This window comes from Gopherus evgoodei, chromosome 9 (assembly GCF_007399415.2).
Source record: "Gopherus evgoodei ecotype Sinaloan lineage chromosome 9, rGopEvg1_v1.p, whole genome shotgun sequence".
In the NCBI taxonomy this organism is placed as follows: Eukaryota; Metazoa; Chordata; order Testudines; family Testudinidae; genus Gopherus; species Gopherus evgoodei.
The window spans coordinates 29,321,528-29,337,615 of record NC_044330.1 but is presented as its reverse complement, the minus strand read 5'-3'; the positions used below and the strand labels follow the sequence as shown (position 1 = coordinate 29,337,615).

General features: G+C 39.5%; 1 protein-coding gene across 9 annotated transcripts in view; it reads right to left on the bottom strand.

Annotated features, from left to right (window-relative positions):
- Positions 1-10,880, bottom strand: part of HLTF (helicase like transcription factor) — a 139,166-nt gene extending 128,286 nt beyond the window's left edge. For all 9 annotated transcript variants that reach the window (XR_004001977.1, XR_004001978.1, XR_004001979.1 and 6 more), the window contains exons 1-8: positions 10,717-10,880; positions 7,712-7,922; positions 6,563-6,729; positions 3,468-3,601; positions 2,219-2,316; positions 1,533-1,607; positions 1,079-1,270; positions 894-989 (exon numbers count right to left, since the gene is read on the bottom strand). Coding sequence is in view for 5 of the 9 variants with exons in the window: in XM_030575346.1 (XP_030431206.1) it covers positions 894-989; positions 1,079-1,270; positions 1,533-1,607; positions 2,219-2,316; positions 3,468-3,601; positions 6,563-6,729; positions 7,712-7,922; positions 10,717-10,736 (993 nt within the window). In the remaining 4 variants the exon portion in view is untranslated. The remainder of the gene's footprint in view (positions 1-893; positions 990-1,078; positions 1,271-1,532; positions 1,608-2,218; positions 2,317-3,467; positions 3,602-6,562; positions 6,730-7,711; positions 7,923-10,716) is intronic.
- Between the last annotated feature and the right edge of the window lie 5,208 nt (positions 10,881-16,088).

Below are 16,088 nucleotides of genomic sequence, written 5' to 3'. Positions count from 1 at the left end.
ACATTCATATAGTAAAAAAAAAAAAAAGCAGATTCACCAAAAGGGAACTGTAGACAGGCAGAAAGAGAACTTCAAATTACACAGGTGTATTGGAAGGAAAATAAACCACTAAGCTCTTCGGACTATTCTGAGCCCAGACACAAAGCATTGTGATGCAATCAAGCTTTTAAAAAAAAAAAATTCTAATTCCTGTACAGATTACAATAAAATAATCAGACAATGCTCATACTTACTTTTTCCACGGCATAGTTAAATCAATGTATGGGAAAGGGAGTGAGTGCAGCAAAACTGACATTTGGATTAGATGATCCAAGAGGACCTTTTCAATCCTCCCTCCCTCCCCACCCTTTTTTTAAAACTATAGGGTAAGAAGGTGTTCCACAAAGTAAATAAATCAGAGGTGTTTCCCCCCTATATTCAGACCCTCTGCTTCATATTTTTAGATATAGTCTCTGCAATGCATGGGAACTATATAAATGAGTCCTTAGAAGAACACATACTTATTTATGTATTCATGACAAAAAGTAAAATTTAAAAAAATAGGACCATTATATTTTATATGAATTAACCTAATAAAAATGCACTTTATTCAAGTTCTATGATCTCTAAGTTTAACTCTTCCCTGGAGTACATTGTTTCAAAGTTCAAACACACAGACTATTTTGTTTCAAAAATATATTTAAATGAAGTCCTCTAATTATATCTGACCCAGCGGTGTAACAAAGTAAGCAGAAGAATGGTAATAATATCCAGTGATATAAAAGCATAAAAATCTCATATCAACTATAAAAATGACATGAGGTAAGGATTTTTGATTACTTGCTAGAAGAAATTATTTCACACAAAAAACAAGAGTCATGGCGTGCCTTTTTTTTTTTTTAAATACATCTCACCTTATGCAATTGATCACTTTTAATCTTTTCAACAGGAAGAGGTTTGCCATCATGAAAGTTGGTAAGAATCAATGCAATTGTTGCAAGTGTTTTACCCTAGATAAAATGCAAAGGATAGAATTTATGGGTTCTCCAGAGATAAGTCAAACTGTATTCAAATTCACTAAAGCATTACACATAGTTACCAGTCCCATATCATCAGCCAGTATTCCTCCAAGAACAGTTTCTGGTCGGTCTTTTTCAGCGAAGTTTGTAAGTGTATTATAGTAGAAGTTATTTTTCTCTTCCCAAAACAGTGGCAACTCCTTACTGTTCTCACGTGAAACCATCCAAGTTAAAGCCTGCTTTTGGTGTGGAAGTAATGGTGTTCCAACAGCCTATAAGTAAAAAAAGTAATGTTATACATCTTTCACATGAAATAACTGTTTTCCCATTCGGAAGGGGGAGGGGAAATAACATTTGATTAATTGCTCTCTTAAAACTTTATTTAAAATTAACTGATATTTAGGACAACTCATTATTCTAGCATGACACTGCTAAATTTTGAAGATATGTATAGATGTTTATACATAAAATGTGTAACAGAATTTAAGGTTTGATTTAAAAACCTACATTAGCCTTTTTCAATAGAACAAATACCTCTGCTCCTTCCATTTCATGAGTTTTATCATCTTCTTTCACATCTTCAAACAATTTGTCAAACTCACTTTTAAGCTGCAATGTATAAACACAGAAGTTGCAATTAAACTCAACTTCTACATTAAATAAATACTTGATGACAGAACAGATGCCAGTCACAGGGCCATATGGACACCCAGATCTCCAAATGACTCCTCGAGCCACTAGAATCTGTAACTGCTGCTACTGGGGAGGTAGGTAACAAAGAACATGTGGCAATGTGAAAAAGCAGAAGCAGTGGGGGAACAGACCCATTCAGATCTCAGCTTGGCACTAAAATGTGCATTAAAATAGGGTGAGTATACTGGTACAGCTATGTGAAAAAATTTTCACAGTGCTAGGTACACCTGGCCAAATTTAGACTTGAAACAGGTGCAATTCAAATTATCTCTGTGAAACTCTTAGCTTAAACCAAGGCTTTTCATGGCTTGATAATTTAAATGGACAAAGTCACGTAAAAAACAACAATAGTGAGCAAAATATCGACACATGTGCCCTTTAAAAGATTTGTTTCAGAGAGGGAAAAAAACAAAATACTTCAGTGCTCATGAAAAAGGACTAATCCTCACTTTCATGACCACCAAGTTCACTTTTTTTAAAGTACATATTTTCAACATAACTACCTACCAAAAAAAACCACCACACACCTGTTCTGTTGTCATCTGCACAGCAGCATGTCCTGGAGCACTATAGCTTGGTCCAGCTCTCCCAGAAACCCAGCTAGATCCAAAAGCAAATTCTGAACCTGTGTTCCATTTAGAAAAAACACAAACACAGCAGTTAGAGACTTGGCTTGCTCAGATGAATAAAACACAAATGGGGAGAAAAAGGCACCAGATCCTCTTATCAGTTAACTATGTGCAGTGGAAACCAAAAGTTTTTACCAACTAATGGCTATTTGTGACATATGGGAAATGACTAGGAGCATAGTTCCTTGTGAAGAGTCCTACTGCTTACCAGTTTGGCATTTTTATTCTTACGTTTTGTAATGTTTTAGTAGTCTAACAATTCAATGCACAATTAGATCAACAAAAAAAGGAAAGTGCTGCATAAGAATATGCAAGTATAACATATCAAAGCATGACTTGTTGATTTCAAGAAGCCTGGTACAAGGGGTTGGGGGGGGGGGGAATGTTGACGCGATTACATTCCTGTTATAACATGGTTTGATTTTTCACCATGCAAAAAGATGAAACTCTGTTCCATTCACATTAAGATCAGGACTATAGTACAGTTTCTTTCATCTTTGTTTTAAATATATTAAAGCACTTAATTATATCTACATGCTCAACAATTTTACAAAAACACAACTTTACCAATGTCAACATTGTACGTTCATCCACCTTTAAATTATATACCAACTCTATGATTTATCCCAGTCAGGAACAAGGAAAAGAAATTGGCCTAATACTATGCCAAAAGCCAACAGGCTCTTTTGCACACCTGCAGGGGAGGCAATATTTTGCGTCAACACTATGAAAAGAATTAGCATGAACACTTGACCCCCTTTCTTTCACAAGGAGGTTAGTGATACCAACACAATTTCCAGGTCAGACCCAGGCTGAAAGATAAAAGGATTTAAAAAAAAAAAAAAAAAAAAAGATTCCAGAGGATAACAAATCTGCTTTGCCACAACCTTCAATCACTTTTCATGTCTACAAAGTCAAAGAAAAACCTACATTATAGCACAGATGGAGCACAACAACTGCACACTCACTATGAATTCGGATCTGGCCAGTTTGGGGCTGGTGATGTTCCCAATGAATCCACAGGAATATTACCACTGACTTCACTAGGAGCAGGATCAAGCCTTCAGAGTTTCTTCTAACAGCTGGGGTTTTGCAAAGCTCATCTTTAAAATATTTTAAAGACAAAACAAACAAACCTATAACTTACTTTTTGAAGGAGGAGCCAATTTAAATCCATGCATTTTCAATTTATCTAGAACAGCTTGCTTATTTTCTTCTTTTCCCCAAAAACTCATTTGTACAGGCATAGTAAAGGCATTCTTTGCTCCATAAGGGACAACCCTGAGAACAAAGAAAAAAAGGAAAATACCTCTCACTTAAAAAGTAGAACATTTCATAGCAGACTCCAATAGAGAAAATACATAATTAATACTCCCATGAAATAAAGAACTTGTTATAGTCATTAGAACATTGAAACAGTAAGTCACAAGTTCCACCAAGAAAGCAGACTCCTAAGAAAACTATCACGCATATATCTAGATAGTGAGATTCCATTATTGTCATTCTGTGTGTCATTATGGAACCCAGAATTTCCATCGTGTCAGTGTAAACGGTAGGTGTTTCCATACAAGCACGGTTGAGAATTCTTTTTGTTCAGATAATCATCAGGTTGAATCATCAATGAGATTGGTGGTGTGTTACCAATTTGTTTTAAGTTCTCAGCCATTTTGACTTTATGAAGTATATCTATGTGACATACAGCTACAGTAAGGCAAGTATTTGTGCCATACCAAGAGTCCCTAGACCATGATGATATCAGAGGGAACTCAACCAATCATTGTTCTACAGCTAATTTTCATGCAACAATTTCAATTGGCTATATGAGGCAAACTGCACAGACAGTGGATTACTTGGTCCAAGTGCTATATCCATGCAACAGCACAAGCTTTCAGCTTCTACCTCAGTATTAAATATGCAATGGGCCAGATTCTCATTTGTACGAAGGCCTGTTTTACACCACTATGGCAGCATATAACTGTGCTTAAACTAACTTTATGCTCATTTTAAGCCCCTCTAACCCTACCAAAATAGTGTAAAGTACCGTTAGCATAAGTAAGAATAAGGCTCATAATAAGTATTTTTATATGATATTAATACATTACAGATGGAGCAGTTAGTTCCACCAAAAGTGAAAGCTATAGGCAACTGTAAATTATAAGATCCTGTTTTAGTTACTTTTAACTTTTTGAAACTTTACCCACTCAGGTTGAAGTTTTCCGTGCAAGATATCTGCCTGGGGCTGAATTTTTCTGGAATGTTTCAGCAAACACAGTTCACCTGCTCCTCAAATTAGTTTAGGGGAAAATAATACATTATTTTGTCCATGATTAAAAAAAAAATCTTACAAATATTTCATTGGGGAGCGCTAGCACTTCCATGTTTTGGAGCAGGGACTTGAAATTTAGCAGGAAGCAAAAACAACAGGGTGCAAAGAACAGAGCTAGGGATATTTTTAAAACAAATTTTTTTTTTTTTTTTTTTTGGTGAGGGGGCAAAACAAACACACATTTGACAAAACCTTTTACAAATTCATATCAGTTCTGTCAAAGTTGGTCATGTTAAAAAAATACACTCTAGAAATGAGAAAAAAGTTTAAACTTATGACATTTTCTATGGGAAATTTTTCAAGTTTTTTGGTTCAAAACACCTTTTTTTCAAATATTTTATAAAAATATCAAACATTAAAAATCGCTTTAAATCAAAACAAAAAGTTCTGTTTTAGGTTGTCCTAAACATTTTATTTGACCCAACACATTCCTCCCCTTCCCCCCCCAGTTTTCTGGAATTGCCAGTGAACCAAAAAACAAACAAACAAACAAACAAAAAAACACTCTTGTTGGCACAGCTCTAGAAATGTTCCTTTTGCTATCCCCCGTGACAAAATGTCCAAATTTAGCCAAGTCAGAAACCTACAAAAAAAAAATCTCAGTTCCCACAAGCTCAGCAGAGGTATGTTGGAGGCTGGCACCATTATTAACAAGGTTTCCAGAGGATGCTATCCATGAAGGACAAAAACAAAAATGACACAAGAAGATGAGTCTGCAAAGAGAACAAAGCTGCAATTATTGTTAAAAATAGTGCGGGAGTGGGAGCTGGGATAGGTGAGGAGAATGGAGAGCAATCGCTTGTACAGGACAGTTTACACTTTAAGAGCTCAAAATCTGAAGACAAATGTCCAAATTTAATAAAAACCTAAAAAACTATTTAAATAGTTTTAGGATTTTTCTACTCATCTTAGCATGTGTTCTGATTTTTGAATTCTTGGGAGTTTGGCACTAGTCACAGAAAGATGAGATTAGTAAGAATTAGCCAGGACTGTAAAATTGTCATGAAAATTTGGCAAGAAGACTTTTACACCAGTTTAACATTATATAATTGCTACTTAACATTGAACATTTTTCTGATTGTTACTGTGAATCAAATCAGAATCAGAAACTGATTCACAGCCACTTATAAATTTTGCAAAAAAAAAAATCACAATTTTGCCTGTGTTACAAATTGTCATTTTCCAATAAGACAGTTGCTCAGAAGTACTAATTTTATTGTATGTACATGATGAGAAAAAAAACTTTGCCACGTTCACTTTCAGAAAAAAAAAAAGTTTTTCTTTTACAATAAGTCTGCATAATGTATTAGAATACAGAATTAGTTCAAAATTTTCCCACCGAAGAAAAAATGTTAATGAAAATTTAATCTTTTGTTTTTGTTGAAATTTTCCACGGACATATTTTAATTTTCTGAAAATACTGAAAGATTTCAGCCAAAAAACTTTCTGGTTTGTTACAAATATTTTGATGAACAAAAAAAGTTTCCCATGGAAACGAGACTTTTTTTTTGGGGGGGGGGAAGAGGAGGGGGTAATAATTTAGTCAAACATCCATGTTTTCCATCAAAAACAGTTTCAAACAGAAAATTTTTCACCAGCCCTACTAGAATCCTTTAAAAAGAGCCAAACCAATAAGTAAAAATTACAAAGTAAACTTCTGTCAATTCAGCTCTCCCTGATGCCTCTAGAATTTGTCATTTGCAGAGGAAAATGAACTGTAATCTGGATGGTTCATAAAGGGAGCCTATAGCCTGCAGCTATGACACTTAAATTCTATTATGGCAGACATCAGTGTTACTTCCAGTAATCTCAGCTAAAAGGATATATACTTTCATTGTTGCTACATAAAATATATTAAAAATATTAAAATTGACATTACCGTATAAAAATGAAGCTAAATACATCTGCCCACTTACCCTTCAACTATTGCTAGCTTGTTGTCCATGATATACGCCAAGGGCACTGCAAGTTCTTTTTTGATATGGCCAACCTGGTTTCCATTCACATTGTTTACTTTTACTGCATTTTTATCATAGCGGTTATTGGGCTCTCTCTGAAGTGCAACCATTTCATTATTGTTAACCTTTGGGGGGGGAAAAAAGAGCACAGACTTGTTTAATTACAAGTTATTTACAGAAATATCTACATGTATAGCCATTCTGAAGCTAAATTAAAAGATTATTTTAGCATAATGGGCTGTTTTTACCTCTAATAATTCTTTATTCAAAATACTAAGAACTTTAGAAATTAGTAAGAGATGGACTTCAGAGCCCAAGCTCCATCCTAAGCAGCTACTTCAAAGTACTGTCTACACAACTATTTTTTTGGCTCTAGCACAAACCCTGCTAGGCCAAGTCTGTCAACCTGGATTGGTAGGTTCGCTGCCCGCAGGCTGGTTAGACAGACCCTATAATACTTCATAATTATTCAATACTTCTCATCTGTAGAATTCATGGCTCCTTACAAAAAGCTAGTAAATATCATCATTCCCTTTTTACCAGTGGAGAAATTGAGGGACAGGTATGTTAAGTGACTTGCTTAAAATCACGTGGGCTAGATATACAATCCATGTCTCCTGGCTTCCAGTCCTATTGAAGTGCTATATCATCAAAAGTCTCCTCCATCCACCAACACTGTAAAGACTGTGGCTAGCAGGACTGAGCCAGGATGTTTGCATAGTTCTAAATGAGTGTACAACTGGAGACAGCAGGAAGGGGAGGGCACTCTGAGAAAGGAAAACACCTTCCCTTCCACTAGGGTCAACTTCCTGAGCCTGCTCTTACCTTACCCCCAGCCAGCTCCTGAGTAAATAACTAAAGCAGAACTAAAAGATACCTTAACAAATCCTGAAATTTAAATAGCAGGTTTAAACTACTGAATTCTTTTAGAACTGTGTAGAATCTTAAATGCACTGATACGAACAAATGAATGAGAAAACCTTAGGACTTGTCACCAAATACTGGAAAGCTGTGCAAGTTTAACAACGAAAGGGCAAAATGTTCAATTTTTTTTCACTTTCCAACTACCTCTGCTTAGTAGCACTTTATTATTCATACTGCACTTACAACCCCTGTGTAATAACGTAGTCCAACCACATTTCCTCGCAAGGTTCCAAATAAAACAGCTGAATCTGTATCTTCATCTGTCCCAGGAATGTCATCTGTACATAGAAAGTCTTCTAACCCAAACTGGGAAGAAAAATCACGAGAGGTATAATGGGAATAGTTCCTATCTCCTCCACGATGGGCAGACTGTAAGTATTTCCAGGCAGAATCTCTGCAGAAAGACAGAATAGAAGTTATTTGACATTATATTTTAAAATGTAGTCTGAATGTTTCAGTTACTCTTGATCCCCTTTTATAAAAGTGTCTATTTAATTTTCCCTTTTACAGTGTGAATATATATATTTCACATCTTTATGTAACCATTCTATCTTACGTGGCAATTTTCACCTAAGTTATATCCTTAAAAAAAAAAGTCTCCAGGACATTACAGTCTCACATAAACACCACATTGTCAAATTACTTTTACTATTTAACTGACTAGAATATAATCTTCAAGCACTCAGAAAAAGAGACAACACTGTAGAGTGGGAGGTTTGAATTGCTTTTAGGGCAAGATTGAGCAGCAGGAGCTTGGTTGGCTTTATTGCTTCAGAATTTTTTCTGAGTGGAGGATCAAAAGACCAAGGGGCAGAAGAGAGTAATGTCTCACACAACAGAGCACCAGAATTCTGAGTTGGTTCCTCATGCTCAGAGGTTTATAATTTTCTGCTGAAAAAGGATACAGAGACTTTGCCATGGCAAAAATGCTTCCATTTCATTCTCCAGAAAGGGCTGGAAAAAAAGGCAACACTGGCGTTTTCTAATAGAATACTACCCTAAACTTCACTGGCCCCCATATTCCCAATTTCGTCAAAAGTCATAGAGAATACGCACACAGATGATGTTTTTCCAACCTTAATATAGTCCCACGTAATAAGCACTTTACAAACAATTTATTTCGCATGGGTTCTCTCAAAGAGCAGAGTGGCTCTTCTCATTGATAATACCTGATCACTTCTGCCTGACATCACATTTATGGACTGTCAGAATCCACAAGACAGAGCAAGTAATATAAACAAATTATCATCTGCATTAGAAATCTACACTTTTCAGGTGAGATACAATGAGGTACAAAGCCAAACTGTAATAAGTCACCTGAGTTACACTTTATTGAATATAGTACAGTTCAAGCAGTGAAGTTACTTTTATAACATACTTTACTCCTCTCTCCCCCCTTTATAACACCTCTGAGACAACTACTCAATCTTGGTATATATAGTTATACTAGATACTCACAGTAAGAATCTTCACCAACTAGATGAAGTTTCTTTCTTATACGTCTTCTCTCTTATTATAAAGAGAAATCCTCAGTAACGCCTCAGTATATTGAACTTTTTGGCTAACTCATAAAAACATCTGTGACCATGTATGTCAAATACATGTATTCACATCAATACAAAGAAAAGCACTAACACTTGCTGATCTTTACAAAAGCAACACAAAAATGAGTGTTCAGTGCTTTGGAAGGCGGTTAACAGTTAACAGCACAGCACATTATAACTTTGCACAGCAAGACCTTCCTGCACAGTCGTATTATTTACTTAAATTATCTTAAACTACTGTCAGTGAGTGTGACTAGGCTTCCAAATGTTGTATATTTGGAGCTTTTTCTGGATCAACTTTGGTTTCTTTTGCACGTCATTCTAAAATTAGAGTAATCCATGGCTGGGTAAGAACCACAGAATCAGACTCAAAATTCAGCCAGGGTTTAGCACAAAGTCATCTAAGCTTTGCCCACCTGAAGGCTATACTAGCAACTTGTTAATTCGAGAGCCACATCTATGCTGTGCCACATACCTCCTATGTTCTTATAGGACTAAACTGGCATTACATGGGTGTGTGACGGGAAAAGTGAAATAAGCAACCAACTCCACCAGCTACTGGCTTGACATGGAAGGGAACACATATCATACCCGTATAAAGGGTGGCTGAGCAACTGGTTCAAGATGTACTTGCTTCCTGTGGAACTCCAGGTGAATCATCCATAACTCCTGCTGGGACTCCTGAGGCAGCCCTTTCCTCTCTATATACACCTCCACCTCCATACAACACTGTTCTTGGGAGCCAAAAAATCTTACTGTGTTATAGATGAAACCATGTTATATCAAACTTGCTTTGATCCACCAGAGTGCGCAGCCCCACCCCCTCCAGAGCAGTGCTTTACCGTGGTATATCCAAATTTCGTGTTATACCAGGTTGCGTTGTATAAGGGTAGAGGTGTACTAATTCAAGTAAGATGTGCTTTAAAGGAACAATCCTGCCTTGATTTGGAAATGTGGTGGTAGCAGAGAATAATGACCTAAATGCATTAATGTAATGTGTATAACTGAAGTGGGATGCCAGGATTTAGGGAGCACTAGAGCCCAGCTAAGAAGAAACAACAGCGGTCACAGGATGGGTATGGGAGGATGGAAGAGACAGGCATCTCACACCAGTGAGAACTGGCTGCTCTCTCTCCATTATAACTGTCACATGCTCTCAACACTACAAATGATAACTGTCTCCATAAGAGCCCCACTAACCCACTCTGGCCCAGGGTGCCCAGCTCCACCAGCCATCCCAGCCCAGGGCACCCAACCCAGCCTCTCAGCTGCACCAGCCAACCCAGCCTCTCAGCTCCACCAGCCAACCCAGCCCCAACCCACCCTCTCAGCTCCACCAGCCAACCCAGCCCCAACCCACCCTCTCAGCTCCACCAGCCAACCCAGCCCCAACCCACCCTCTCAGCTCCACCAGCCAACCCAGCCCCAACCCACCCTCTCAGCTCCACCAGCCAACCCAGCCCCTCAGCTTCACCAACCCCCTGGCCCAGGGCGCCCAACCCCAACCACTCCCTCAGCTTTAGCAATCCCACCCCCTGGCCCAGAGCGCGGAGCTCCAATCCACCCCCCCGCAACCGGCCACGCTGACCCCAGCTACACGAGCCCTGCCCCGCCTTTCCATCCCAGCCCCACGCCGGGCCTCACCTCATGAACATCCAAGCCATGGTGCTGCTGGGGCCCGCCGCACGGCGAGGGTGACAGAACAGGCCCAGCTGGCGCCCGCCAAGGAACCAACAGACGCGCAGCCCACCAGCGACTTCTGTCCTAAACCCACACCCGCCAGTGCACAGCTTAGCGCTACCAGTCTGACTGACAACACCAGAACCAATCCCACCCAAAGTTTCACAGTCACCAGCCAATGAGAACAGGGCTGTGAAAAGGGGCGGGACTTTCCTCATGCGTTCTCTGTGCGACGAGAACAGAGCCGATGAAGATCCGACAAAATCGCCGTCGTCAGTCCCGCGGTGTCCCTCCGCCTCCCTTCCACCGCTGCTGCTAGGCGGCTGCAGACGGGCTGGTTGCAAATGAAGCTTCCCATCACCGTAAGGGGCTACCCTGGTACTGGCAGCTCTATTTGAGGTGGCCTTTGGCTGGCTCCGTGTCCCGACACAGCACTCATGTTGCAAAGCGTGCAGCGAAGAGATACTAACGGGGGTCAAGGTCGTCTGGCTCACCTGCCTCCTAGTAAAACAACGAGTCCCACTTGTGGGGGAGTGGCACTGTATGTTAAAGAAAGTATAGAGTCAAATATAGTAAAAATGTTAAATGAATTGAACAGTGCCAGAGAATCTCTATGGATAGAAATTCCATGCTTGTATAGTAGGAGTGTAGCAGTAAGAATATACTACCAACTGCCTGACTAGGATGGTGTGGGTGATTGTGAAATACTCAGGGAGATTAGGGAGACTACAAAGAGAGAAACCCCAATAATAATGGAGGCTTTCAATTACTCCCATAGTGAGTAGGTACATGTCAGGAAGAAGAGGTGGATGAGGCATTATTTAAAAAACAACTAACAAACTCCTGCCAAGCACAGGAGTTGGTGGTGATGGGTCAACTACCCAGACATCTGTTAAGAAAACGCAGCATGACACAGATTATCCAACAAGTTCTTTCAATGCATTGGAGACAATTTTTTACTTCAGAAGGTGGAGAAAGCAACTAGGGGAGAGGCTGTTATAGATTTGATTTTGACAGATAGGGAGGAACTGTTTGAGAGTTTGAATGTGGAAGGCAGCTTGAGTGAGAGTGATCATGAAATGATGAGTTCACAATTCTAAGAAATGGTGGGAGGAAAAACAGCAGAATAAAGATAATGGATTTCAAGAAGGCAGACTTTAGCAAACTAAAGGAGTTTGTTGGTAAGATCCCACGGGAAGCAAGTCTAAGGGGAAAAAAATTGAGAGTTGGCAGATTTTCAAAGAGACATTATTAAGTGCACAAGAACAAACTATCACACTGCATAGGAAAGATAGGAGGTATGGCAAGAGACCACTCTGGCTTAACCAGGAGATCTTCCATGAGCTGAAACTCAGAAAACAGTCCTACAAAAAGTGGAAACTAGGTCAAATTATGAAGGATGAATATAAACACAAGCATATTGTTACCAGGTTTGCCCGTTACTTTGGGATGTGCTCATTTATTAGGATTACTCTTCTGGGGGGGTGGGATTATAATTCTATCAATGCACTGCTTGTGTCACTTGTGTTCTCATATGGAACTCTACTTCTTCCTGCTGCAAGTTCCCTCCCAATGGAGCTATCCTGCAAGACCTAGGTTCCCCAGGGCTGGGTTCTTCCAGCCCCAGAATCAGATGAACACAGACACACATTAACAGAGCGCGTCTGAGAGGAGCAGGTTAATCGGCACTCCCAAGCTCTCCCCTTATATGTCCCTGGACTCAGTAGGCTGGGTCGAGCAGCACTTCCAAGCTGTCATCCTCATATGTCCCAGGTTCAGCATGTCTCTATTCCCACTTTCACGTTACAATTGTTCTGGTAGTAACCCACTTGATGAGCAAACCCCACAGGATTTTTGGGTGCTGCAGGGATCGTTAGCTTAGGTACGAGGAGTATTGCTGCAGACCGAATGAGGAAGCCAAAAAACACCCATGAGGGGGAAGGAGAGAAAGAGAGAGAAGGAACCAGTTTAATTATGAAAGTTATTTATTGCCAGGTAATAACCACAGGGGAGCCAAACAAACAAAACAGTTATAATATTAAATCTAACTTACATTTGATTATAAAAGTCAGATTTAGAAAGCAATAACTTATCACACGAGTCAGGGTCAGAAGGCTATAGCTAGAGAGAGAGAAGTGGGTTCTCACCACTCTGTAAAGCTTGAATTGATTGGGGATCCCAGGTGGTGGTGGTAGCCGAGGGTCCAGAGTGCTAGAGACAGGCAGAGCCCCCAGCACGATCAGTCAGGAGAAGATGAAGTCCCAGTGGAACTGATGCAGATTTTGGATCCATGCATCAGAACACTTATTTGAGCATGGGTAGAGATTTTTGTAGGGAAACAACAATGGTTCAAGGGAGAACACTAGATTTGTTTATGGGTAAACTGATGGCTCAAGGGAATATACCAAAGTTGTTTTGTTCACGCTAGACAATAGGAACTGATCATTCCTGGCTATGGGCGGTGTTCCTTGGAGGGAGCTCACAGTGCAATTTTGGATACCAGTAAAGGATTTATTACGAGAATTGGTCTGATAACTACTCAGCTGGGTGTGTGCAGGTGTGGGTTCATTAATATCTGGAGCAGACATCCCCCATCATGCAGTGCTTTCCTGCTTTTCTTGTCCCAGAGTTCCATGCAGTTCTTGCCTTAGAATCTCTGTTCTCCATTCTGTATGCTAATGGAGATGCCTCCCTGTCCCATCATCAACACAAATGAAGCTAGGGGAGTTTCCTTAATCCTGTCACCCTTGTCCCAGGGGTTTGGGTGTGTCCCCCCCTGCCTTTTCATTGCTTTTTGCAAGTCTTTCTTCTGATCAGTTTTGGCTCAAGCAGAGGCTGTTGGGGGGAAGGTCTTTTGTGAGTCAGACAGGCTGGGTACTGTGCCCTGATTCCCCAAGAACACAGAGCTGATAGGTAACAATGTAGGGGGAAAATTAGAAAAGCTAAGGCACAAAATGAGATTAAACTGGCTAGAGACATCAAGAGTAAAAAAAACATTCTACAAATACATTAGAAGCAAGAGGAAGACCAATGACAGGGTAGGCCCATTACTCAATGACCCTGTGGGGTGTGAGGGTCCGAGAGCCTGGTCTCCAGTCTGAGCCAGGAAGTCTACACAGCAATGAACCAGCCTTGCAGTCTGAGCCTCATGAACCCGAGTCAGCTGGAACAGGCCAGTTGTGGGTTTTACTTTGCTGTGTAGACATACCCTAGATAATCAAGGTGCTAAAGGAATATCAGTGAAGACAAGGCCATTGCAGAGAAGCTAAATGAGTTCTTTGCATTGTCTTCACTGCAGAGGATATGAGGGAGATTCCAACACCTAAGCCATTCTTTTTAGGTGACAAATCTGAAGAAGTGTCCCAGATCGACGTGTCAGTAGCGGAGGCTTTGGAACAAATTGATAAACAGTAGTAAGTCACCAGGACCAGAGGGTATTCACCTACAAGTTCTGAAGGAATTCAAATATGAAATTGCAGAACTAATAACTATGGTACATAATCTATGCTTAAAATCAGACTCTATATCAGATGACTGGAGGATAGCTAACGTAATACCGATTTTTTTAAAAGGCTCTGAAGGCAATCCTAGAAATTACAGGCCAGTAAGCCTAAATGCAATACTAGGCAAATTGGTTGAAACTGTAGTAAAGAACAGAAATATCAGAAACAGAGATAAACACGATTTGTTGGGGAAGAGACAACATGGCTTTTATAAAGGGAATCATGCCTCACCAGTCTATTAGAATTCTTTGAGGGGGATCAACAAATGGACAAAGGTGATCCAACTGATACTGCGTACTTAGACTCTCAGAAAGCCTTTGACTAGGATCACATCAAAGTCTCTTAAGCAAAGTAAATACTCATGGGATAAGAGAGGAGGGTCCTCTCATGGATCAGTAACTAGATAAAAGACAGGAAACAAAGGTTAGGAACAAATGGTCAGTTTTCACAATGTAGAGAGGTCCCTCACAGATCTGTGTCCCTCACAGATCTGTACTGGGACCTGTGCTGTACAGAATATTCATAAGTGATCTGGAAAAGGAGATAGATAAACAGTAAGGGGCCAACATTTGCAAACAATACAAAATTAATCAAGACAGTTAAGACCAAAGCTGACTGCGAAGAGTTACAAAGGGACCTCACAAAACTGGGAGACTGGGCAACAAAATGGCAGATGAAATTCAACATTGATAAGAGCAAAGTAATGCACACTGGAAAACATAATCCCAGCTACACATACAAAATGATGAGATCTAAATTAGCTGTTACCATTCATTCTTTGAAAACATCTGCTCAATGTGCAGCAACAGTCAAAAAAGCTAAGCAGAATGTTAGGGAGCATTAGGAATGGGACAGATAATACAGAAAATATAATGCCATTATATAAATCCATGCTACACCCACACCTTGAATACTGTATACAGTTCGGGTTGCCCCATCTCAATAAAAGTATATTAGAATTCGAAAAGGTACAGAGAATGGCAACAAAAATGATTATGGGTATGGAACAGCTTCCATATGAGGAATGATCACGAAGACTGTTTATCTTAGAAAAGGGACGAATGAGGGGGAACGTGATAGAGGTCTATAAAATCATAAATGGTGTCAAGAAATGAATAGGCAAGTATTATTTCCCCCTTCACATAATATAAACCAGGGGTCACCCAATGAAATCAAGGCAGGAGGTTTAAAACTAACATAAGGAAGTACTTCTTCACACAATGCATAGTCAACTTGTGGAACTTGTTGCCAGGGGATGTTAGGAAAGCCAAAAGTATAACTGGGTTCAAAAAAGAATTAGATAAATTCATGGAGAATAGGGCCATCAATGGTTATTTATCAAAATGGGCAGGGATGCAACCCCATTGTCATAAACAGATAGTTAAGGGTTAATGCCTCTTTTATCTGTAAAGGGTTAACAAGGTCAGTAAACCTGGCTGACAACTGACCGAAGGACCAATCGGGGGACAAGATACTTTCAAATCTTGGTGGAGGGAAGTCTTTGTTTGTTTTGTTTTTTGTTCTCTCTTGGAGCTAAGAGGAGCCAGATGTGCAACCAGATCTTTCTCCAATCTTTCTGAAACAGTCTCTCATGTTCAAAATAGTAAGTACTAGATAGAAGGCAGATTAGTCTTTATGTTTGTTTTCTTTATTTGCAAATGTGTATTTTGCTGGAAGGATATTTTACCTCTGTTTGCTGTAACTTGTAACTTAGGCTAGGGGGGATGGAGTCCCTCTAGCCTATATAAGCTGAAGACGCTGTAAATATTTTCCATCTTGGTTTTATAGAGATAATTTTTACTTTTTTCTTTCTTTAATTAAAAGCTTTCTTTT